This window comes from Tachysurus fulvidraco, chromosome 22, assembly GCF_022655615.1.
Source record: "Tachysurus fulvidraco isolate hzauxx_2018 chromosome 22, HZAU_PFXX_2.0, whole genome shotgun sequence".
NCBI classification, from domain to species: Eukaryota; Metazoa; Chordata; class Actinopteri; order Siluriformes; family Bagridae; genus Tachysurus; species Tachysurus fulvidraco.
Window position 1 is genome coordinate 5,358,442 of NC_062539.1, and position 22,228 is coordinate 5,380,669.

The 22,228-nt window shown below is 42.1% G+C and overlaps 2 protein-coding genes across 4 annotated transcripts in view; one reads left to right on the forward strand and one right to left on the reverse strand.

The window, feature by feature from the left end:
• Positions 1-12,485, forward strand: part of LOC113645300 (protein unc-13 homolog A) — a 56,008-nt gene extending 43,523 nt beyond the window's left edge. Inside the window, exons 39-42 of one of the 2 annotated variants that reach the window (XM_047806649.1) lie at positions 4,524-4,580; positions 6,693-6,785; positions 6,905-7,064; positions 7,490-12,485. In XM_047806649.1, the coding sequence (XP_047662605.1) occupies positions 4,524-4,580; positions 6,693-6,785; positions 6,905-7,064; positions 7,490-7,781 (602 nt within the window). In that variant the 3' untranslated portion in view covers positions 7,782-12,485. The remainder of the gene's footprint in view (positions 1-4,523; positions 4,581-6,692; positions 6,786-6,904; positions 7,065-7,489) is intronic. The other variant, XM_047806650.1, reaches the window with a different exon arrangement.
• Positions 12,486-14,114: 1,629 nt separating this feature from the next.
• LOC113645253 (RNA-binding protein MEX3B) lies at positions 14,115-22,076 on the reverse strand. Of its 2 annotated transcripts, none has more exons than XM_027150763.2 (3): positions 21,915-22,076; positions 20,568-21,072; positions 14,115-18,848 (listed from the first exon to the last, which is right to left on the reverse strand). In XM_027150763.2, exons 2-3 carry the CDS (start codon positions 21,028-21,030, stop codon positions 17,488-17,490), a joined length of 1,824 nt encoding a protein of 607 aa, XP_027006564.1. In that variant the 5' UTR covers positions 21,031-21,072; positions 21,915-22,076; the 3' UTR covers positions 14,115-17,487. The 2 variants fall into 2 exon arrangements, with proteins under 2 accessions (XP_027006564.1, XP_027006563.1); XM_027150762.2 differs by having other exon boundaries at positions 21,652-22,074.
• Between the last annotated feature and the right edge of the window lie 152 nt (positions 22,077-22,228).

The window sequence follows — 22,228 nt, forward strand, 5'->3', positions numbered from 1 at the left end:
ACATAAGTGCTTAAATCTCTAACATTGAATACATTAATGCTGGTTCACTAGGTTACATACTTAAGATACCATGAGTTTAAAACATTTGTTGAAAGTTACAATGAAAAAGTGTCTTTTTTTTTTAATGCAAAAGATTTTTAATGCCAGAACAGAGAAGAGTCTTGTAGTATACTTGCCACTTACCCTGAGAGATGGTGGAACCAGTCGAGCAGTGCTGGTAGATCGGAGGTTGCGGGGTGCAGTGCGAGGAATGATGAGGGCTTTGAGGTCAGAGGGAGCTGGTCCATTTTTGGCTTTGTAGGCCAGCATCAGTGTTTTGAATCGGATGCGTGCAGCTACCGAAAGCCAGTGGAGGGATCGCAGTAGCGGGGTGGTATGCGAGAACTTTGGCAGGTTGAGAACAAGCCGGGCAGCTGCATTTTGGATCATTTGCAGAGGACGGATTGCGTTCATAGGTAGACCTGCCAGCAGTGCATTGCAGTAATCCAGTCTAGAAATGACAAGAGACTGAACAAGTACCTGGGCAGTCTGTGTGGACAAAAATGGCCGAATCCTTCTAATGTTGTAGAGAAGAAACCGACATGAGCGAGTCACATTAGCAACATGAGAGGAAAAGGACAGTTGATTGTCCATGGTTACCCCAAGGTGGCGAGCTGTGGCTGAAGGGGAGATCAGATCGTTGTGCAAGGATATAGCAAGATCATGACCTGGGGATGAATCACCTGGGATGAACAGCAGTTCAGTTTTGCTAGGATTGAGCTTTAACTGATGAGCAGTCATCCATGATGAAATTTCTGCCAGACATGCTGAGATCCGGTCAGAAGCTGTGGCATCTGAGGGTGGGAAAGAGAAGAAAAGTTGTGTATCATCAGCATAGCAGTGGTAGGAGAACCCATGTGATGAAATAACTTCCCCAAGAGAGTGAGTATACAGGGAGAAAAGAAGACGACCAAGTACTGAGCCCTGTGGGACGCCAGTGTCTGAGTGGAGCAGATGTCACTCCCCTCCATGTTACCTGATATGAGCGTCCTTCCAGGTAGGAGGCAAACCATTCCCAAGCTGATCCGCGAATCCCAAGACTCTTGAGGGTGGATAAGAGAGTCTTGTGGTTGACCATATCAAACGCTGCTGAAAGGTCAAGGAGGATAAGGACGGATGATAGTTTGGCTGATCTAGCAGTATGTAGCTTCTCAGAGACATCCAAAAGGGCTGTCTCTGTAGAGTGAGCTGCTTTAAAGCCAGACTGTTTGGGATCTTGGAGGTTGTTCTGTGAGAGATAGACAGACAGTTGATTATAGACAATGCGTTCAAGAATTTTTGAAAGAAATGAGAGAAGTGATACCGGTCTGTAGTTACTGATGTCTGATGGATCCAGAGCAGGTTTCTTTAGGATGGGAATAACCCTTGCTCTCTTGAAAGTAGTTGGTACCTGACCAGATGCTATGGATCTATTGACGATAGTGGAAATGAAGGGCAAAAGGTCTTGTGAGATGGTCTGGAGCATAGTGGTAGGGAGTGGATCCAATGGGCAGGTGGTAGGATTGCAGGACTGGATGAGTTGTAAAATCTCTTCTGCTGCCACAGTTGAGAAATGTGACAACGAAGGTGTAGGGGAATGCATACTCTGAGATGTAAGTGCAGTCGGGGCTGAAGTGAAGGTCCGGCAGATTTCCTCAATCTTCTCCTGGTAGAAAGAAGCAAAGTCTTCTGCAGTCAGGGAGGATGAAGAAGGTGGAGCCGGGGGGTTGAGCAGAGAAGAGATGATGTTGTGGAATTTCTGAGGGTCATGTGAGGAAGCTTCAAGCTTTTCCTTGTAGAAGGAAGTCTTGGCAGAAGTCACATCTGAGGAGAACTTGGCAAGAAGTGTTCTGTAAAAATCAAGATCTGCATCAAGTTGTGATTTCTTCCACTTTCTCTCTAATGATCTTAGCTCTCTTCGATTGTTGCGCAGCACATCTGAAAGCCAAGGAGCAGAACAAGAAGTTTTCTTGGGTTTAGTGAACATAGGGCAGAGGAAGTCCATAGTTGAGGAAAGAGATGAGAGGAAAGTATCTGTGGCTGAGTCCAAGGGTAGTGAGGAAAAAGACTCAGTATCAGGAAGGGAAGAAAGAGTGCCAGAAGCTACAGATGAAGGGGAGACAGAGTGAAGGTTGCGGCGAGTAAGAGCGAGGGGGTGAGAGGTAGTTTTAGGTAGGATAGGTAGAGTGATGGTGAAGGATACCAGGTGATGATCAGAGACGTGGAGTGGGGTAGCAGTAACGTCTGTAGCTGGAGAAGGACGGGTGAAAACCAGGTCCAGGACATTGCCTCCTTTGTGTGTGGGGATGTAGCTGTTGAGTGTGAGGGAGAAAGAGTCGAGAAGAGACAGGAGGGAAGAAGAATGTAGCTTGTCAGAGGGGAGGTTGAAGTCACCAAGCACTGTCAGGGGGGGAGCTATCGGAAGGGAAAGCACTAAGCAGTGAGTCCATTTCTTCCAGGAAGTCTCCTAGGGGACCAGGAGGGCGGTAGACAACAATGATAACAAGGTTGATAGGAGAGGTAACTGAAATGGCATGGAATTCAAAAGAAGAGATGGTTAAATGAGAGAAGAGGAGAGGTGTAAAGCACCATTTCTTTGACAACAATAAACCTGTACCACCACCCCTGCCTGTTTCTCGTGGTGAGTGAGAGAAAGCATAGGCAGAGGATAAAGCAGCTGGTGTAGCAGTGTTCTGTGGGGATATCCAGGTTTCTGTTAGAGCAAGAAAATCAAAGGAGCAATGGGAAGTTAAAGCAGAGATAAAATCAGCTTTCTTTACCGCAGACTGACAATTCCAGAGCCCACCTACCACTACTGTTTGAGACTTACACAACAGAGAAGGGTAGATGAGGTTACTGGGATTGTGACCTCTGCTTTGTGGATGAGAGCGTCTGCGAGAGTAGGCCTTGAGTACAGAGATGGGTTTAATGCACATATTTGTAGTCAAACAAGAGTGAGAATTAAGGTATGGTAGAATATATCAAACAGTACTAGACACTAATGTTAGAGAGGGATTCTGACAAACCGCTACAGATGCTAGCGTCTGTAGCAGAGAGCCTTCAATTTAAATAGGTAAGCCCTGCCCCCAATTCACACCTTAAAGGAGACTGAAACTACTCCTGATTAATCAGCTGAGAGAACAACAAAGACCAACACTATAAAAATCAACAATGCTATAGAATATAACACGATTCAAATCACACTACTCTAGAACAAAGTGAGTTAAGCAGATAGTATACAAAAGACAGGAACCTACTTTACCAGAAGACAATATAATCAAATGTAGAGAGTTAAAGCACACTGGCACATACACACACACACACACACACACACACACACACACACACACACACACACACACACACACACACACACACACACACACACACACACAAACACACACATACATACACACACACTACACACACACACACATACACACACACACACACATACACACACACACACATACACATACACACACACACACACACACACACACACACACACACACACAAAAACAAATGACTCATGGGGATAACAGTGATGTTTCTGTTGTATTGTATATTTATTTATGGAGACACAGAAAAAGCAAATCCGTAAATACATTTCTTTGTTTAATCCACTTCTAAACTTTGGGATGAATTTTTTAATGTTTTCTACTTTTTCATTCCATTTTAAATGTATTTTGACATCACTGAGCATCTTAGTATCTACTGTCTGAAATTCATTCCCAGCTGCTGTATATATGTAAAACTGCCAGCTCTTTCAGAAACGCTTTCCATCATTAAACTCTTATAAACACTCCCCTTCCTGTTTTTAGTCTGCCTCTACTCCCTTTTTCATTCTCTTTGTTCTTTTAGCTTTTATCTGTCTATCTGTCTCTCCGTCTCTCCCTGTATTTGTGTAATATGCTCACTTTGTCATTCACTGTATGTTCATTGCAAACTGTCTGGCTTTTGTATCGCTGTCAACATCTTTTATGTTCAAATGTCAACATGATATTCAGATGGTAATGTGTTTCCATTAGTGTTTATTCTCTCTCTCTCTCTCTCTCTCTCTCTCTCTCTCTCTCTCTCTCTCTCTCTCTCTCTCTCTCTCTCTCGCTCTTTTTTGCTCTCACTCTTTCTCTCTCTTTTTCTCTCTCTTGCTCTCTCTCTGTCGCTCTCTCTCTTTCTCCTGCTCTCTCTCTCTCGCTCTCTCTTTCTCTCTCTCTCTTTCTTTCTCTCCCTTGTTCTATGTGTCTGTTTCCCTCTCTCTCTCTCTCTCTCTCTCTCTCTCTCTCTGCCTCTCCCTCTCACATGCCATCTATCTGCCTCTCCCTCTCTCTACCCCTCCCTCCCTCTCTCTCTCTCTTTCTTTCGCTCTCTCGCTCTGTCTTTGTCTGCCTCTCCCTCTCACATGCTCTATTTCTGCCTCTCCCTCTCTCTACCCCTCCCTCCCTCTCTCTCTACCCCTCCCTCCCTCTCTCTCTCTTTCTCTTTCTCTCTCTCTGCTCTGCTAGTTCATGGAGGTAAAGGGGTGAGGTGCACTCCGAGTGAGGATGTGTACCCAGAGAAGGGTACGTGCATCCGGGTCTCTGAGCACAGGGAGCTGCTCTTTGCATGGGCATGATTTTAAATAAATATTCATATTCCTAGATGCAAACAGTATATAACCAGTGATTTCATCCAAAACTGTTTCCACGTACTGTACAACCCTACAATTAAGGGTTACTTCATCAGAGAACAATTTAACCCTGTTTTTCTGGAACTGGTAACAGCAACAGAATACTTTGGTACCATTGTAGGTTTAAAGGCCATGTCAAGTTATTTAAACATGTGGACATAATTGCTAAATTAAAATCAATTCATTGAATCAATTGTTTGAGGAAGGAAATAACTGTAGGCTGTACTGCTGAAGCTAATGCTAGAGCTTCGATTGAGCCTTTCATTCATTTGTTTGTACAGAGGTACAATTTGTAAAATCCTCCAAAGTTGTTTTCTTTTTTAACATTGTAGATTAACTGATCATGTAGTGGTTTGGTCCACAGTTTCATGCGAAAAAGAAAACAGAAAACAGAAATAGAAGAGGATATGGACATTGTAGGTCTAGTGGAAATTTTAAGCATTATAGGAAATATGGACCTGTTCTCATAAAGCTGTGCTGTAAAACAGAACTGCAAATGTGTTGGAGAAAAAAACTCAGATACATGTGTGTGTCATACATTCTGTGTGAATGAGCCTAATGGAGAGCAGGTGCTGAAAAGGTGAGCAGAGGTCACTGAATAGCATAGAGCCGGACACATGTAGACTCCTCACTTTCCGTTTCCATTAATGCGAGAGAAGAATTGTGCTGATCTGGTCGTAGTGAGCCTGAACGTTAACTGCTAACGGAGAAGATTCACGTCAGTTTTATGGCTGCACTTTTCTTTAGCAGATTTCGGCACTTTAATCAGCAGATGGAACTGAAGTGTCAGCTTTGTTGTCCAATACAATTCATCAAGATGACCAAAGAAAGTCCCTAAAAGTTAGTAGTAGTTGTGACGAGTATGTCGAGTCTGAGCAAGTGCATCAGCTGGCATCATATATTCAGGCTTTAGAACAGCCTTTGAGACGCCGTACGAGGTCATGAGTAAAGAGCTACAGCACCATCTGCAGGATACAAACCCAGCACAGCAGCATTTTATTCACAGTTCATGTTTTTCATTTAGATTCTAGAGAGAACACACAAAGCTCAGGGCTGAGCAAGGAAGATATGCAGCTGTGCTGTGATTACACTCACAAAACAAGGCAACAACATACAGGTTCTGGATTACAAGGTTTTCCAGTGCTTTTAACCAAGAGGCATAGCCCAGAGAATCAAGTTTATGAAATATTGCAGATTTGCAATGAAATATTTGATTGTTTTTCCCAAGATTTTATATTGAGCACGCTTTGTGGCATCGTGCTTATATTTGCCTTCAACGTGTCTCTTTGTATCTTAATATGGCATTTCAACATAAACTCTCATTAAACAAAACGGCACAGAAAGAGCTCTTAAAAGTTTAACCTTATCGACAAACGCAAACCCAACTCCAACATGAACTACTGCTACAACAGTGTTTCATGGTCTTTATTTGCATGTCAGGACATGATTGGCTCTTGTGTTTCATTATGTAATTAACAAAAACATACCTGTCAATTTCAAGAATTTTTTGGCATGTAGCTTTTCTGAGGTTCCTTGGAATCATCCCCACAAATTCATCTGTATATCGCTTTTAACAATGGACATTGTCTCAAAGCAGCTTTAGAGAACATTGGAAACATAACACAAAACATAGTTTTTAGAGGAGTAACTGAATAATTAACTCCAGTGCATGTAGTTTATGCAGCAATTTCAACTGGAACTGTGCTATCTGAACTTACTTACATTTCTGTAGCACAGTATTCACAGAATATGGCAAATATAAGGTTTTATATCGTGTAACATCAGATTCTGAATGCGCTGTCACATGCAGCCAGCATGAAGCTCTAGAAACAGAAAGAAAGTAGTTTTCTTTCTGTATTCTCATTGAGTAAATACACAAATAAATAAATAAGAGCTTGAGGGATGACTATCATGTGCATGGGTTGCATGGCAGGAAAGTAGGTGGCAAAAATTACAGTATAAATATATAAATCTACGTTTATTTCTCTGACCGTTGAACTTTCAGCCTCGGGTGTGGATGAGGCTGTGGGAGAGGTGTGCATGACAGTGGAACTCCTCAGTGACCCTAACAGCGGTGGACACAAAATCAACATCAAAGGTTAAAATTTTCCTCACAGTCATTATATGACTGGAAGCTTTTTGTAATTAATGAATGTGTGAATTATGCTTTATCACTCTTTCCACTCAATAATGGTGTGTGGTGTGTTTGATTGTCAGTGGTGGCAGCCAATGACCTGCGCTGGCAGACTCAAGGCATATTCCGGCCCTTCGTGGAGGTCTACATCATCGGACCTCACCTGAGCGACAAGAAGAGGAAGTTCGCCACCAAGTCCAAGAACAACAGCTGGTCCCCAAAGTTTGCAGAGTCCTTTCAATTGTACGTTAGTGTGTGTTTGTTAAAATAGAGAATGATGTAGTTTATATGAATATTATTATTTTTACGTTTTTATGTTGTTAAAAATGATCGAAAGGTACATTAAAGTTTGCATAGTCGTAGTCTTAAGTGACGGCATTTTTTTGGTTTCTTTTAAGAAAAATATTTTTCACATAGAAACAGTGATAGAAAATGATTTTAAAGATTGAAAAATACTTCGTTATTTTGAATTGCACAGTAGCTTTTTGGTTTATTCATTCATTCATTTATTCATTCATTTATTCATCTCCAATAAACACTTTATCCTGTCAGGGTCACAGTAAATCTGTACGAGGAATACTGAACCTGAGGCAGGAATACACCATGTACAGTATACATAGTTTTTCACAAATTGGGCAATTTAGATACCTTCTTGTCTCTTTCTGTAGTGTCCTGGGCAGTGAGCTGGGTCCTGAGAACTATGAGCTGCAGGTGTGTGTGAAGGACTACTGCTTTGCACGAGAGGACCGTACAGTCGGCATGGCTGTGCTGCAGCTAAAAGACCCGGTACTGCGAGGTGGCGGAGCCTTCTGGTTACCCCTGGGCAAACGTGTGCACATGGACGAGACAGGCCTTACCGTGCTGCGAATCCTCTCACAGCGCAACAACGATGACGTGGCCAAAGAGTTTGTCAAGTTAAAATCGGACCAGCGATCGGCCGAGGAGGGCCGCGGGAGTTAGGAAAATGAAGATCTGTGTTTCCACAGAACATGCACAGGAATGAAAAAATGCACACATACACACATCAACATGCACCAAGTGAACAGGAGACAGTCTGTTTAGTAAACACTGACTTGTATAGAGACTAATGTGAGTTAGAGAAACACTGTTGTGCCTCATCAGTGGCATAACATAAATCTCTGCTTAAGCACTAAAGCAATCAAACCTGATTCAAGCAAATAATGATGTCAGAGGTGTCGCTCTTTCATCTTTGCCTTTTTTTGTAAAGGGAACTCCGCTGTGACATCTGAAAACGCAACAGTATAGACACATACATGGCCAAGTCTCCTTTTTTTGTCCTGTCTCTACAGTAGACTGAAGCATGCCTCAAAGCTTATAGAAACAACAATGATGTGATAAACAGCTTACATATTGAGAGTGATTAGCGTCACACAAACAAATTTTCCTATGTGCTTTTTGACCCTCTGTCTTAAAAAATGTCACTGTAAGAAACATTAGCCATTACTCAGTTGTGCAACGAGCAAAAGGCAGCACTATAACGATATGTTAGCGATCCACGCATGGCTTTGAGTCGGCACATTGATCCTCCGTACTCTACTCTTACATGTGTTGACCAGCATGCTGCTCCTCCCTGCTTACCCACAATGCATTGCTGCTTACAGGAGCTACATGAATTTCTGTGTACTCTCTCCTTCACTCATGTTTTATAACCAGACATCTGTAAAAATCCAAAACATAACGGGGCTCAGTATTTTCTTGTTGTTTTGAAAAAGGAACTTTGCACTTAAGCCTCTGTTGCATGTTTTTAAGTCCAGTCCCAGTTGCGTGTTTCTGTCCGTCTGTACGGTCCAGTCAGAACGTGCTGTTTCTGCTGTCCTCTGTTACGTCGTGCATGATGAAGCCAAGCCACTTTCACACTGTGACTCTATCCTCATGCTCGCCTCAGTCGCTGTGCATTATGGTACCTGGAAATCTAAACCAAAACTGATAGTTGGAGTCGTGAAGACTGAATATAGTAGCTGTTATAGACCTCAAGTTCACAGTAATAAAAATGGGATTGGGTTATGTGGCAAAAATATCAGAATATCGCAATACAGTTTAATACAGTTCACTTTTCAATTTAGGCTTGTGAAACAAAGTGCTATCTGAAGAGTAAGGGCATGACAAAAAACCTGTGGAAAAATATCAGTGCAGTGATACTAAGGATTTAAATTGAAAAACTTTTATAGAGCTAGATTTTTACCCATCAGTCAGCTGCTATCGATAACATTGTTTAATATCACTGATACGCACAATACTCTCAGAAATACATACAGATACATAGTTTATTATAATGTCTTATAACTTGGGCAAGGATGTTTTTTTAACATCTTGGCGCTCTCTGGTGTCAGATAGCTCAGCCTTTAAATAACCTAATATTCAGATTCTTGTTATCATACACCAAAACATGAATGGAGATGATAAATTTACTACATAAGGGAGACATCTGTCTACAAACTGCTGGGTACATCTTTGTATGCTAGTGTTTAGCAGTGTCACCAAATATGGCTTTAAGATATCCTGTCAGAAATTGTTAGGTTAGCTCATGGCGAGCTGTCTAGTGTTAGCAATTAGGATTATGAACAATTCTCTCAGAAACTCCAAGCTGATTCATTCAATTCATAAACAATATGAATATGCTTTGAGAAATCTCAGAAATCCTGTCAGGTTAGCTAATTTTTAGCTAGCTATCAGGGTTAAGGCTGAGTGTTATGAATATTTATGAATATCTTTTTAAAACCTTTCAGAAATCCTGTCATCTAATTTTTTTTTCTAACTACAGGAAGATTATTAACTTTATGAATATGACTTTAAAGACTCCCTAAAAACCCGTCAGAGTAGTTATTATTTTCTAACTAGCAGGTATAGCAATGAATTTATGAAAATCCTCCCATATTGTCAAATTTAAATATGTCTTAAAATCCTGTCAGATTAGTTCATTTGGGCTATCTAGCTATAGCATGGATACTAAACATTTATGATTATCTCTCCTGTCAAGTTATTTTATTTTAGCCAGCTAGGCAAAGGCAATGCATTTTATGTTGTAAATGATTTCTTCATTTTTCGCACATTGACAGCTATAAACATGACTTAGAATCCTGTCAGGTTAGCTAATTCATCAGGTTAGCTCATGAGTGTTAGCTGGCCTTGATCATCACTGAATATTATTAATAAATCTTGTCATCTTAGTCAGTGTTAGCACGTTATCATTTAAATGATCATTAAAGATAATTTCTGTAATCCTGTCAGGTTAGCTTGTGCTACATAACCAGCTAGAAGCATCATTTTATTATTATATTTTTATTGTTATATTCTTTATGGGGACTATACTGATCTGAAGATTCTTCAGATTTTCTGTGAATATAAGAATTCTTTTTTTTTTTTTTTTTAATTCATTAATTAAATTGAATAATTGAATTCATTAATTGAGAATTCGGAGACTCCAGGCTGGATTGTCAACAGTGTGACATCTGATGCCTGAGGTTCACATTGCAGCTTTCTAAAAGTGTTACTCAATAGTGTTCAGTGTGGCTGGATCTTTAGTCCAGGATTCTGCCAAATAAAAGCACCTCGTCTCCGTCGCCTTGTCTATGTCTGTACTTGTCAGATTATGGATCAACCAGACTGAGTGTTTGTGGCATGTGGACACAGCAGCTCTTTGCTTATGTTTTAATGTAATCTAGTGTGAACTCGTCTGTCTTAATTCTGCAGCAATACTGAAGGCCGAAATTAAATCTAGAAACCGTGTAGAAAGTAAACCTGAAAACACACACATACACACACACACACACACACACACACACACGCACGCACATGCGCATGCCAAATAGAGTCTCTTAGTCAGGCACCCACCCAGGAGGATGTGCAGGCCTGTACAAGCAACAAAAATTGACAATGAGTGTGTACACCATGTTAGTTTTAGGAACAGTGTGAAGCACAGAACAGAGATGTCACAGCCGCTGTTCCAGGCATCCGAAGCGCATCGTTAGCATTGTTCTTGCACTTTTCACTTAATGATCAATTCCAGAAGTGTTCTTGCCTCTTTGAGGGCTGTGTATGTGGTCTTACGAGGGACAACAGCCAGTCATAACTTGATAGCCATCCAAGTTTGCTTTTTTTACACCTAAACCATAGTGCAATTAAACATAGTCACAGTGGATAGCTTTGGACTAGAATATTAAATGTTTACAAAGCAGAGTGTTTCAGCACAAATCACTTGCACACACTTATGTAATTTACTGTTGGGAAGCAAATAACAAAATGGGTCGAGTTGAAGAGTTCAATAGAAGTAGGTCTCATAACATTACAGTGGGCTTCAGCATCCAAACCAAACAAAACACGGCTTTGAATGTCCATCACACTGGCCTTTACTCGAGAGAAACTGTTAGGAATAGACATAGTCGGGGAAAAAAAGAATAGTTTAATGAAAATGACTCCAAATTTGTGTCAATCAGACAACATTTATTTGGAATCTGAAGTATTTAGTTTTGCACTGATGCGTTGAGGCTTTGTGGCTACCAGTTTACTGCCTCCAATCAGGATTGTCAGGGATCTCAGACAGCGAATTTAAAGCAGCTGTAACTTGTTCTCTCAGCCTCGCTTTTTCTTTTTAAAGTCAATACAACTAACAAAGAAAAACGCAGCTTGGCATTTTGGAGTAACCAGAAAGCGTAAAATGTCTGTTCTGAAGACTCCATCATGGAGAAAAACTTACTGAGTGTTAAAAAGCTCTGGAGACTCTTTCCTTTTCTGTATCCACAGTTAAATGCTTTACTGTATTAAATAACCAATTTATTTTTTTTTTTAAATCTGATTTATGAGTCTTGGATTATATGTGGCATCCACCTTGATCAAGTGTGTTACTATAGCAACGACGTTAGAATTTAGCGTACTAAATATGTAGGTCTAAGAGTCCAACAGCACATACATGATAATATGCTTTCTATTTCATGTTTGTTTACATTCTCTACTATCCTGGCAAGTGTGTAAGTGCTCAACTGTGTCTGCTCAATGCCTGTTAGTTACAGGATCCTTCAGTGCAAAACTTAAATATCAAGCTTCAGGCACCAAATATATCCTGGTTGATAGACTATTTGGAAATATTGTGGCATTAACGTTTGACAAATCTTGTCGCAGAAACGCCATCTTTATGAGGGCTCACACTAAACACACACACACGCGCGCGCGCGCACGCACCTTGAAAAACTCGCTCTCACAGACCCGCTCAAGCACAAACAGGCATGAAGATTACCCCACGTGCATGAGTGCATGCCTGCTGCCGTGCCATCCACGTGCTGCCCACGTCATTAATAGAAACTAAGTGCATGAAGGGGAATCGAATCTTAATTGTGCCCGCACGTGTCTTACTTTCTTTTTTTTTCTTTTTTTTTTTGGTGTTTATCCTGTTACTATCGAACGATTTATCTTTATATTTCCTTTTCGTGTTCATATTTTCAAATGTATTTATTTTTTATCAAATAAAAAAAACTTGTGAATACATACACGTGTCCAAAAAATGACTGTAGCCTGTACAAGCATGAGAGGATGTTTTTTATACCGGGGATGTTTCTAATTTTTATTTTTACTCATTATGATGGTTTCTAATCAGAACAGTGGTGGATTATTGCAGCATTGCTTCCTATTAAAATATGATCACACAATCAAACCCTGCGGATTGATTTCCTTTATGAAGATGAACGCACTTACACACACACACACACACACACACACACACACACACACACACACACACACAGCAAGTCATGTTTTAAAGATGCGGTTTGTAATACCCTCTGATTTCTGTCTTTACATATCCTCCCCTTTGCCAAGCTAATTACATTTTCTATTATTTCATTATTTCAGGAATAGCAGAATATGATTACACTAATTCTAGTTAAATTATCGTGCAATGCGTTTATCCCACATGAGGACCCATTCACCTACTGTTACTGTGGGTATAGAATACTGACTATTCTTCAAATTAATAAATGTTAATGGAGAGAGCTTTCTTGGACTGTGGGTCCCAATGTCAGGTCTGTGACTGGGGCAAATCACAAACCAACCATTTTAAAGTATTTATTATAAATTCTTATAATTTGGTTAAACATGTAGGCCTATAAATCATATCAACCCTAGTGTGTTCTGTAAGTTACTAGTTCAACATAAAACACTCTAAGTTCAATAAAGAGCCACCATTACTATTGTACACATTTAAATACCGCTCTTAGCATTAAAAATCATCATACTTCATACATCATTCTCAATGTGATTTGATATGTTCCTAAATGGCATGGGATTTATTTTAGTTAACAGATCCCTGTTTCTTGGAACAGGATTCTGAGTCGATAGGTTAATTCAGCATTTATAGTAAAAACAAACCAATAAAGTTCAGATTTAATGCTGTTAGTGTTTTTGAAGTAACCAGTTTAACATACGGCATCAGGAGAAAATCATGAAATGGAAAAAGCACAGAAAACCTTATTATAAAGAACACTTTCAAATACCAGAAGGAAAGAAAACACTGAGATTTATTTATGCTCTTTGCAAAAAAAAAAAAGAAACAACTAAACCCAATTTAAAAACATATGGAAGAAAAAAAACGCGGTCCAGGAGCAATGACTTTCTCTTCCACGAGTTTATGATTGCAATAAACAAAAGTCAAAAGCAAGTGTAGATTTGCACTGGTTAATTAAATACGGTGGGGGAATGGTAGTTCTTGTCTCACATCCTTATAGCTAGAGCCTCATCACAGACCGAGCAAAAACCAAGAGCACCAATTACTGCATTTGTATCATTTTAAAGCCCCTCTGATGCGTTTGTATTTCATATATTACCGACTATAATATATTTTATTAGTTAACAAATGCATAATTAAGTGCAATGTCACCAGGTTCTCTGTACACACATTTTTTTGGGATTATAGTGAACGATAAAAGGCAATATAAACCGCATAGCAGGCACAAGTGTACAGTGTGATGTACAGTGGATAGTGCTTGTGTTTATTGGGTTTCAGTGCCTCCTAGCAGCCACATAAAAAAACTGCAGTTCAAATTGCTAAGAAAAAAGTTGTAGGTTGTACAATGATAAAACTTAGAACAGCTCCATTTCCCACGTGGCACTTTAACACAACGAGTTTTTATTAAAGTTGTGTTTTGTGGGTTTCATAAGACTCAAAGCACCCTGGCTTTCAGGGAGCAGCCCATAAACACACTGTCTCCTTTGGCTGAGCGCCGTATCCTCAGCCAGTCTGTACTGAATGTCCACGTGTCACCCTACAGTAACCTAAATGAAAAGCACCAAGACACTGAGGTTTATTGTTTTACAGTAAAAAACCAAAAACAAAAAACAAGATTTTATTAAAGAAGCATAAAAAATAAAACTCTTGATACATTTCTGATAACCGTCAAGTCAGTTCGAATTATAACGTGTATACAATTGTTCCGACTCGCGACTAAAAGGTCCATAAACTTTCAAATAAAATATATTTCAATTTTAAATTTTCTTCAATAATTTTCTCATTTTGTTATAAATTGCCTATATGTTTTACACAGGAAAAAAACAAAAAAAAAAACAAATATGGAAAATAAAGATAAATTTGCAGTAATAAAAGGGTCACATTATAATCTGGGATATTTAGGTTAAAGTAAGCAAATAAATTGTAAAAATAAAATGTGTAAAAACTTTGTCCTTTTTTTTTCCACCTTTAGAAAATTATTAGGTAATGCCTGATGGCTTCAAGACATGCAGATAGTTAACTTACAAATAATGATAATGTTTTAAAAACTATTAAACTTATCAGTTTGTACGGCTGGAAAAAAATCCCAATGATTGTTTTTCAGGGTATTTACAGTCAGGCCTGAAACCTTGTTACTGAAACGACTTTTGGTTCAGCATATAAAAAAAGTAAAGCAACAACAACAAAAAAAGAAATACACTAGAAAGGAGAGCAGAGTTACAGGGCTAAGTGATCTATGGGAGCATGGCAGCTAGTGCCAGTCCGATGCCCGAGATCAGATCTCCTGTTCGAGCTTTCCTAAGTAAACCCTGTTTATAAACCTTAGGGAGGTGGGTGATGGGGTTAAAGAAGGGGTGACACACTAACTAATCTCCGTCTCGAGTGTGTGCCGGCTGGGTCCAGGTACGGAGTGATGGATGGACTGAGGTGCCTTGTCCTTGCTAGACTGAGAAACACCTGGAGTTTCAGACGGCACGCACTCAGAGGAAGGGATGCTTACATCAGGTTACTGCCATGGAGCAAACTCTGTACCATTAAACCAGTTCTGCTATTGTACATTTCCAGAAGCAAACCCCTTTTGAGTGTAGTTTTCAAAATATCCTAAAACTAACCTTACAAAAGATCTAACCTCAGGTCTGAAGAGATTCCTGTCAAAAAGATGCCACAGCAGGTTCATACACCGGACAAATACTTAAAAACACGGCTTTTCCTCGCTTCATTTCTGGAACCATCAACAGCAAGGGGGAAAATGACTTAAAACAGCTGAATAAGACCACAAGAGCAGGTGGATCCCTGTTACCAACACAATCGTCATCGTCTCTATAGAATTGAAGGGCAGGTGCTTCAGAAACAGACTAAACATCAGTAGAGATCTGCACCACCAAGGCACCAAATGCTCTCCACTCTGAACTGAAAGTTTCCTACAGCACTACTGCGTCGTCTAACACTCTGTATCCGTGTACTCATGGAGGAGGCAAAAAAAATAAATCTTCAGATCGAACACAAGTGAAATTACGGACCATTTCTGAGGCTTGCTTTGATACACAACGGACTACTGGAACTGAATATTCAACACAGATAAAACCATGTAAACCAGAACTATAATTCTCACTTCTGACTTTAGCTTCAGCTCCGGAAGTTTCCGGTTTAAAGCCACTGCGATTCGAAGCATCGGTTCTAAGCTCTGGACTGCCACCCACCAACTACACCTTGTCTGTGGCCTCTCGGACATGTAGCACAGAGAGAATGGAAGCCCTGGGTGAACATAGCTGCCAGGTTCTGATTGGTTCTCAATCCTGGTTATTGTAACTGAAGGAGACCTGAATTATCACAGGAAGCCCTTTTAGACTGTGTGGTGTCATCATGGCTTGTCACGAGGAAAAAAAATAAAAAATTAACCTGTTCACTGGGCTACTGGCGCAAGTTTCATCCAACCAAAGCTCGAAAAACAAAAAGAGGCAAAACACGGAAAAGGGTCTGAGCGCTAGTGTGGATTACAGCAAAGAGCCTTTGCCCTCAAAATAAGAGCAAGGCCTTATGGGAAGGGCGGAAGACCGACGTTTCTCCAGGCTGGCCAGAGACCGAAAGAACATTGCAATGTGTCGCAGTGCACAAAGTGGGATGGATTTACAAGAGTCCACTGAATTTCAAAAATAATAACAAAGATTTCCCACTCTTCACTTGGACTCACTCACACACACACATCCACAGTAAGAAGAAACATTCTTGCAAAGTTACATCCTACCTACGCTAGAATTCAGTAATTCAGAATAAGGTGGTGTTGGAGAGAACATTTCTATCCTGTTCCCACAACAAGACAGCTCACTTAAAAAGCAACTCTAAAAGAACAATAAAAGTGTAACAGATAAAGTTGTCCGTGGAGTGAAAGGCGACTCCGTCATAGCTGGGGCGCTGTAGTGGACCCCATCGGAACGGGGAACGAAAGCGGAATGAACAAACCCGAACTTAGTTGATCAAAACAGTAAATACAAACGTGTGTGTCTGATAATGAAGTGTATACGACGTGTCCACCTTGGGTCAAGTCCTTAGGAACAGTGCGTATTCTAGTTCGAGGGTCTAATAGCGCCCTCGTCTGGACTCGATTATGAGTGTTTTAGGGTTGTGAGACAAAGACAGGCGGAACACCGACCTCTTAGCATCGTAATGATATTTCTTATGTAACGTTAACTATTCTATCTACCTACAGAATATAGAACATTAACCATTATGCTGGATATCAACTCTTAACTTGAATAAATATTAAGTGTTTCATTCTTCATCAATAATAATAAAAACAACGTCAACAAATAATTCTGTACTATTTTGGTCTGACGAGTGTGCAGGCTCCGCAGTCTCGTGTTTTTTATTTTATTTTTTATTCTTGTGAAAACGCAAGAACGTGCGAGATTAAAAACAGACTGCATTCCCGTCCCTCAAAGTTCTCAAAATGAACCCTTAGAAAAAAGTGCAGACCTATGCAGCTTAAATTGAAAAATATCTGCAAGTAGAAAAAAGTCTCAAGCGAAAAAATAACCTGCTCAGAAGCAAGAATGAAGGGGAGGGGGGAATGTATAATACATGGACAGACTCATTGGTGGTAGATCAAATTAATGCCTAAAGATAGATAAGACACTGGTTTCTATCCTCCTCATCCATCTCAAAGGAAAAATAAAGTACACTGCTGACCTGCTGAATCCACAGCCTGGGATAAGTACATGAGTCAGTTAATATTGACATTATCATTATAGTTATTATTCATAATAATAATAAATCAACATCAGAATAGTGTCATTTAATATAGTAATTATTATCGATCCTATGTAGGCAGGTACACATCTTCCTCTCTCCTTATAGTTTACTGTAGGATTTCTAAATAGTGGGGTTGTTCTTCAGGGCTTAAGATGACAACAGAACCCCGGCGACTGTGTGCCATTAAGAGAAAATGCGAATGCACTGCGTGGCTGGGGTGTGGCACACGGGGCACTCTGGCTCCTGTGACTGACAGATTTGACCAGCACAGTCCATGCAGAACAGATTGTGGCCGCAGGGAATGAGAGCGGCTGTGACCTCGCTCTCGAAACAAACGAAGCAGTCCCTGTTGCCGCCACCTGGAACCATGCTGCCCAGGGTGCTGGCCTTCAAGCGGCTCAGCATGCCGGATGCGGTTCCCACGCTGCCGCCCCCCTCGGAGTCGGTGGGTGAGCCACCAGTCAGCGAGGAGGCAGAACAGGACGAGTAGCCTGTGGTGCTGCCACCACTGCTGCTGCTGCTTCCTCCTGAGAAAGACGAGCCTGTATGAAGCCAGGAGAGCGTGCTGAGCGGGTCGCTTTGCGCCCGCCGTGCCAGGGGGTGCTCCAGCGCAGAGCTGTCACCAGGCAGTGTTGGTGAGAGGCGTGGTGTGACCGTGCCCCCGCTCAGACCACTGCTGTTACGCCGAAGAGGCTGCGCCTGCTTGTTGCCGTTGGCTAGCGGTGCCCAGATGTTGCTGCTGCCGAATTCGAAGCCAAGCTCATCAGAGGTGGGTGCCATTCCCGGCGCAGGATCATTGCTGAAGGTGAAGGTGCCTCCACCGCTGCCTGTGCTAAATGGACTGGTAGGACTGGCGCTGTCTGTGGGTCGGCGGCTGCTTGGGTAAGGCTCAGAACCCAGACCACCGTTGTGATAAGACGCTGTGGAGAGCTTGCGGCCTGAATGATGGATGGCAAGGGGGAGGGGGGGAGGTGGTGGAGGAGGTGGGGGTGCTGAAGGGTGATTGCGTGCCCAAAGCGCGCTACCGAGAGCCAGAGAGCCAAGGCCTTCGAGGCTGACATCTGTGCCATTGGAGTGAAAGTCGTTGTGGCCCTGAAGGTCAATAAAGGCACCGGTGCGCAGCGTGATGTGCGTCTCTATCTCCTCACGCGCCCGGTCAACATTCTCTGGCATGCCTGTCACCTCAAACACAGGATCCTTCTCTCTGCTCGGTGTCACAATGTATGTGTGAGTTTGCTGCTGAATGCGTTTAATCGTGGCCCCTTTTGGACCCACTACCAGGCCCACCACACGGTAGGGCACGCGCACCTGGATGGTAGTCTGACCTGGAAGGTGTGGCGGCCCAGGCAGAGAGCTTCCACTTCCCCCGGCCTTGCAGCGAGATGCACGAATCATAGAGAAGTGATCTGCTGCAGAGATGATCTCACGTTTGGCCATTTCCACGTCCTCGCGCCGACCTGTCACTATAAACACAGGCTCCTCACCTCTCACTGGTGTCTTGATGTAGGTGTTGGTTTTTGCTCGCAAGGCTTTGATCTTACAGCCTACAATCAGAAACACATGACACCAGTTCAGTTTATGGAAATAATTGCACATATTTCTGAACACCATGATGCTTTTAAATAGTTAACTAGCAGTTGATTCTACTTAATCAACAATAATAATGGGAGTTCTGTGCATTGACAACACTCAAAGTGGTCATGCAAAGACATGCAAGAGCTATTAAGCAAATATATTAATCCTTGTGTTCTGTTTGATGTATTAAATGTTTGAGTAGGGTGTTTTTTAGACTTTATATCAAAAGTAGCAAATGAGTATTGCAAAAAGCACAATTTATGTTCTGCTCATCTCGATCATCAATATAAACACCACAGATGGTGTGTACACACAGCTGTAAATTAAACACAGAATAACAGCAAATGAATTGTAGTATATTTGTACATAATCCCTTAAACATTAATGCCAGTTTTTAAATATACTCATTCATTAGTGCCACAGTGTACTACTGACTATATAATATATTCAAATTAAGCACTGTTATTGTTCTTTGCATAATTATATAGCAACCAATACAAAACAAAATAAATCTGTCACACCAAAACACGGTTCCCTACATAATTCCCTAATCAGGGCTTGACGACTTTGTCCCAAATGCACGTCATTCTACGTGCAATGTATATCTAATGTTTACGTGATATTTAGCAGACGCCTTCATCCAGAGCAACTTACATTTTCAGCTCATTTTATACGACTGAGCGATTTAGGGTTAAGGGCCTTGCTCAGGGGCGCACAGCAGTGGCAGCCTGGTGGACTTGGGAATCGAACTCATGACCTTCTGATCATTAATCCAGCACTTTAACCACTAGGCTACCACATGCTTCTTGTTCAAGACAAAGGGGGTATAGACATCGGCTATTAATTTAACGTGATAAATCATTAAGACTGCAAAATGTTTAGGAAAAAAAGAGGAAACCAATCCGATGCTCACATGTTCATTAGGAGCTCTTCTGAAGTGCCCGGTGTACTGTGTCTTTAAATATGGCTGCTTGGCCTCGCGCAGCCAATCGCGTGCGCGCGCTGTGATGTCATCGACCGAGAGAGAAAGCATGGCACTTTCAAACAAAGAGAACAAAGCGATAAAGCGCCGCGAGCGCGCACGTGCCTCTAATAACCTGTCGGTTCCGCGCTCATATTGAGAATAACGTGAATATAGTAGTAACCATTAGTAAATATAAACAAGCGTTGTATTTTAGTGGTGAAGTCTGATTCAGTGCAGCGCGCGCGCGCACACACACATCCTGACCGACTGGCCCTGTTTTAACATAACAGCAGCTGTGTCTATTGAGCACCAACACTATAAACATCAACTTAACGAGGTCGCAGGGGATAAAAATCGGTTGCAAGAGAGGTCTAGTACGTGGCCTTGACCGACAGTGCAGTAAAATAGAGTCGGTCGATGTGTTTCTTTTGTTTAGGTGAAGGGACAGACTGCTTAGACATGTGGAGACTGTGCTGCTTTGTCTGACCCCCGAGTCTCCCCTCCCCCCGACCCACCATCTGCCCCAAGAACACAGGAACCATCAACACAATCACCTAAACCAATACACAACTAAAACGAAAGAAAAGAAACAACAATACAATACAAAACAAAAGCACCGCCATGACTGGAACATCCACTATAAACAACTTCTCCAGAAGGGACAAAGAGATGCCTGTACATGTTTAGTGCAATCACAAAGGATGGAGATGATGCCTGAACCCACCTTGCCTCCCTACAATCTCAGCTACGTGTTCGGAGCTGGGCACAGGCACACACTCGGTCATGTTGACGCTCCTTTTGCGGTTGCACAGCGAGGCGCTCTGGTCTCCCAGCACTGGATGTGTGTGGGGGGGCATGTGGAAGCCCCCCGTGCCGTAGTACTCCGGAGACGGGGAGCAGGAGGAAGGCGAGCCGCGGGAGCCGCCCGGATGGTCGAGCAGCGGCAGGTCCACGTATCCGCCTCCGTTGCAGTTCTCGGACACGGTGCCCGTCGTGGTCGCGTCCATGGAGTCCACTTTGTCCAGCGCCATGAGCGAGAACTGGTCGATGGCGAAGCGCAGCGCTTCCTGGTGCCCCTCGTCGCGGCACTCAGGTTCCGGTTCTACAGGCAACGCGACTCCGGTCTGCTGTGCGCTCACTACCGCGTCGTGGTCCATGATGTCTGGGTGGAACAGAGGGCTAGGCATGCTGCCCGCCGATCAGCATTAGACGTGATGGGAAACGGCTTTCTGCGCGGAAAAGCAAACAACTCTATAAATATTTATATTTATAAAACCCACAATAAAAATCACACCGGCTGTTGTGTGAAACACCAGACTGTTAAAAAATGTCTCAAAAAAACGTCTACTTCATGCAGCGAGACTAAAAAAAAAAAGTCCCTCCTGCTCTGCTTTGTCCTTATTGTTTCTTTCTCTCCGTCCAACCACTGGTTAGCAATGTAGCTTAGCTTCGGCTACATTACCGCTAGCATGAGTTGGTAACTTACATGTTAGAACAAATGTGAAATTTATTCCCCGACACGAATCTTAAACGACGCCCGTGACATTTACAGACACGAGCAGGTTCCTTAGACAAAGCGCGGAATGACAAACGCGCCGGAATAAAAGACAACACAAAAGGACGCTGCATTTTGTTGTTAGCATGTTAGCTTTAGCCGCCGGCTAACGCACAGGAGGTAAGTCACGTTGTCGCCGCCTTTGTTTGTGGGTAACAGTCAAAGCAGGAGTCAATGCGTCGCGCCGAACAAAACTTCAACCATCAAATCATTATAAACACAAATGTCACTCAACAATACACGTTTAATTTACCTGTTTAGTTTCCGCTCCTGTATTCAGATTCTGGATAAACAAATAGCTCAAGTCCGGGCTACAACGAGTTAGCCGAGTTTGCTAATTTGGGGGGCGTTTGGAGAAAATTTGTTTGTTTTTTGTTTTTTAAAAAAAAGTCAACAAACACGCGAGAGTGAGAGACTCAGGCAAAAACCGCAAAATTCTCTACTTTCACATGACTCGAGCTATGCATCGGCAGGATTCTTTACAGTCCCATGAGTGTATAAATCCTAAAAACGTACACAGAAGAAGAAGAAGAGCAGCGTCTCGTCTCTCCCGCTGCCTGGAGTCCGCCGCCTTTGTCTAGCCAGGCGCACGCGACGCCGTTCTCTGCCTGCCAGTCACTCGCGCACAAGGCGCTGACGTCACCCGCGACACAACAATGGAGTTCAAAGGCCACGCAATAGGCGCCCACATCAGCTAGACGAGTGCGCACGCGCGTCCCGGCTACACCCGGTCATGTTCAAACCTCGAGCCTTACAACCACTACAATGTTAACCCGTTTATCAGAATCGTCTATTTTTAACATAATTAATGTTTAATATTTTACCCGAAA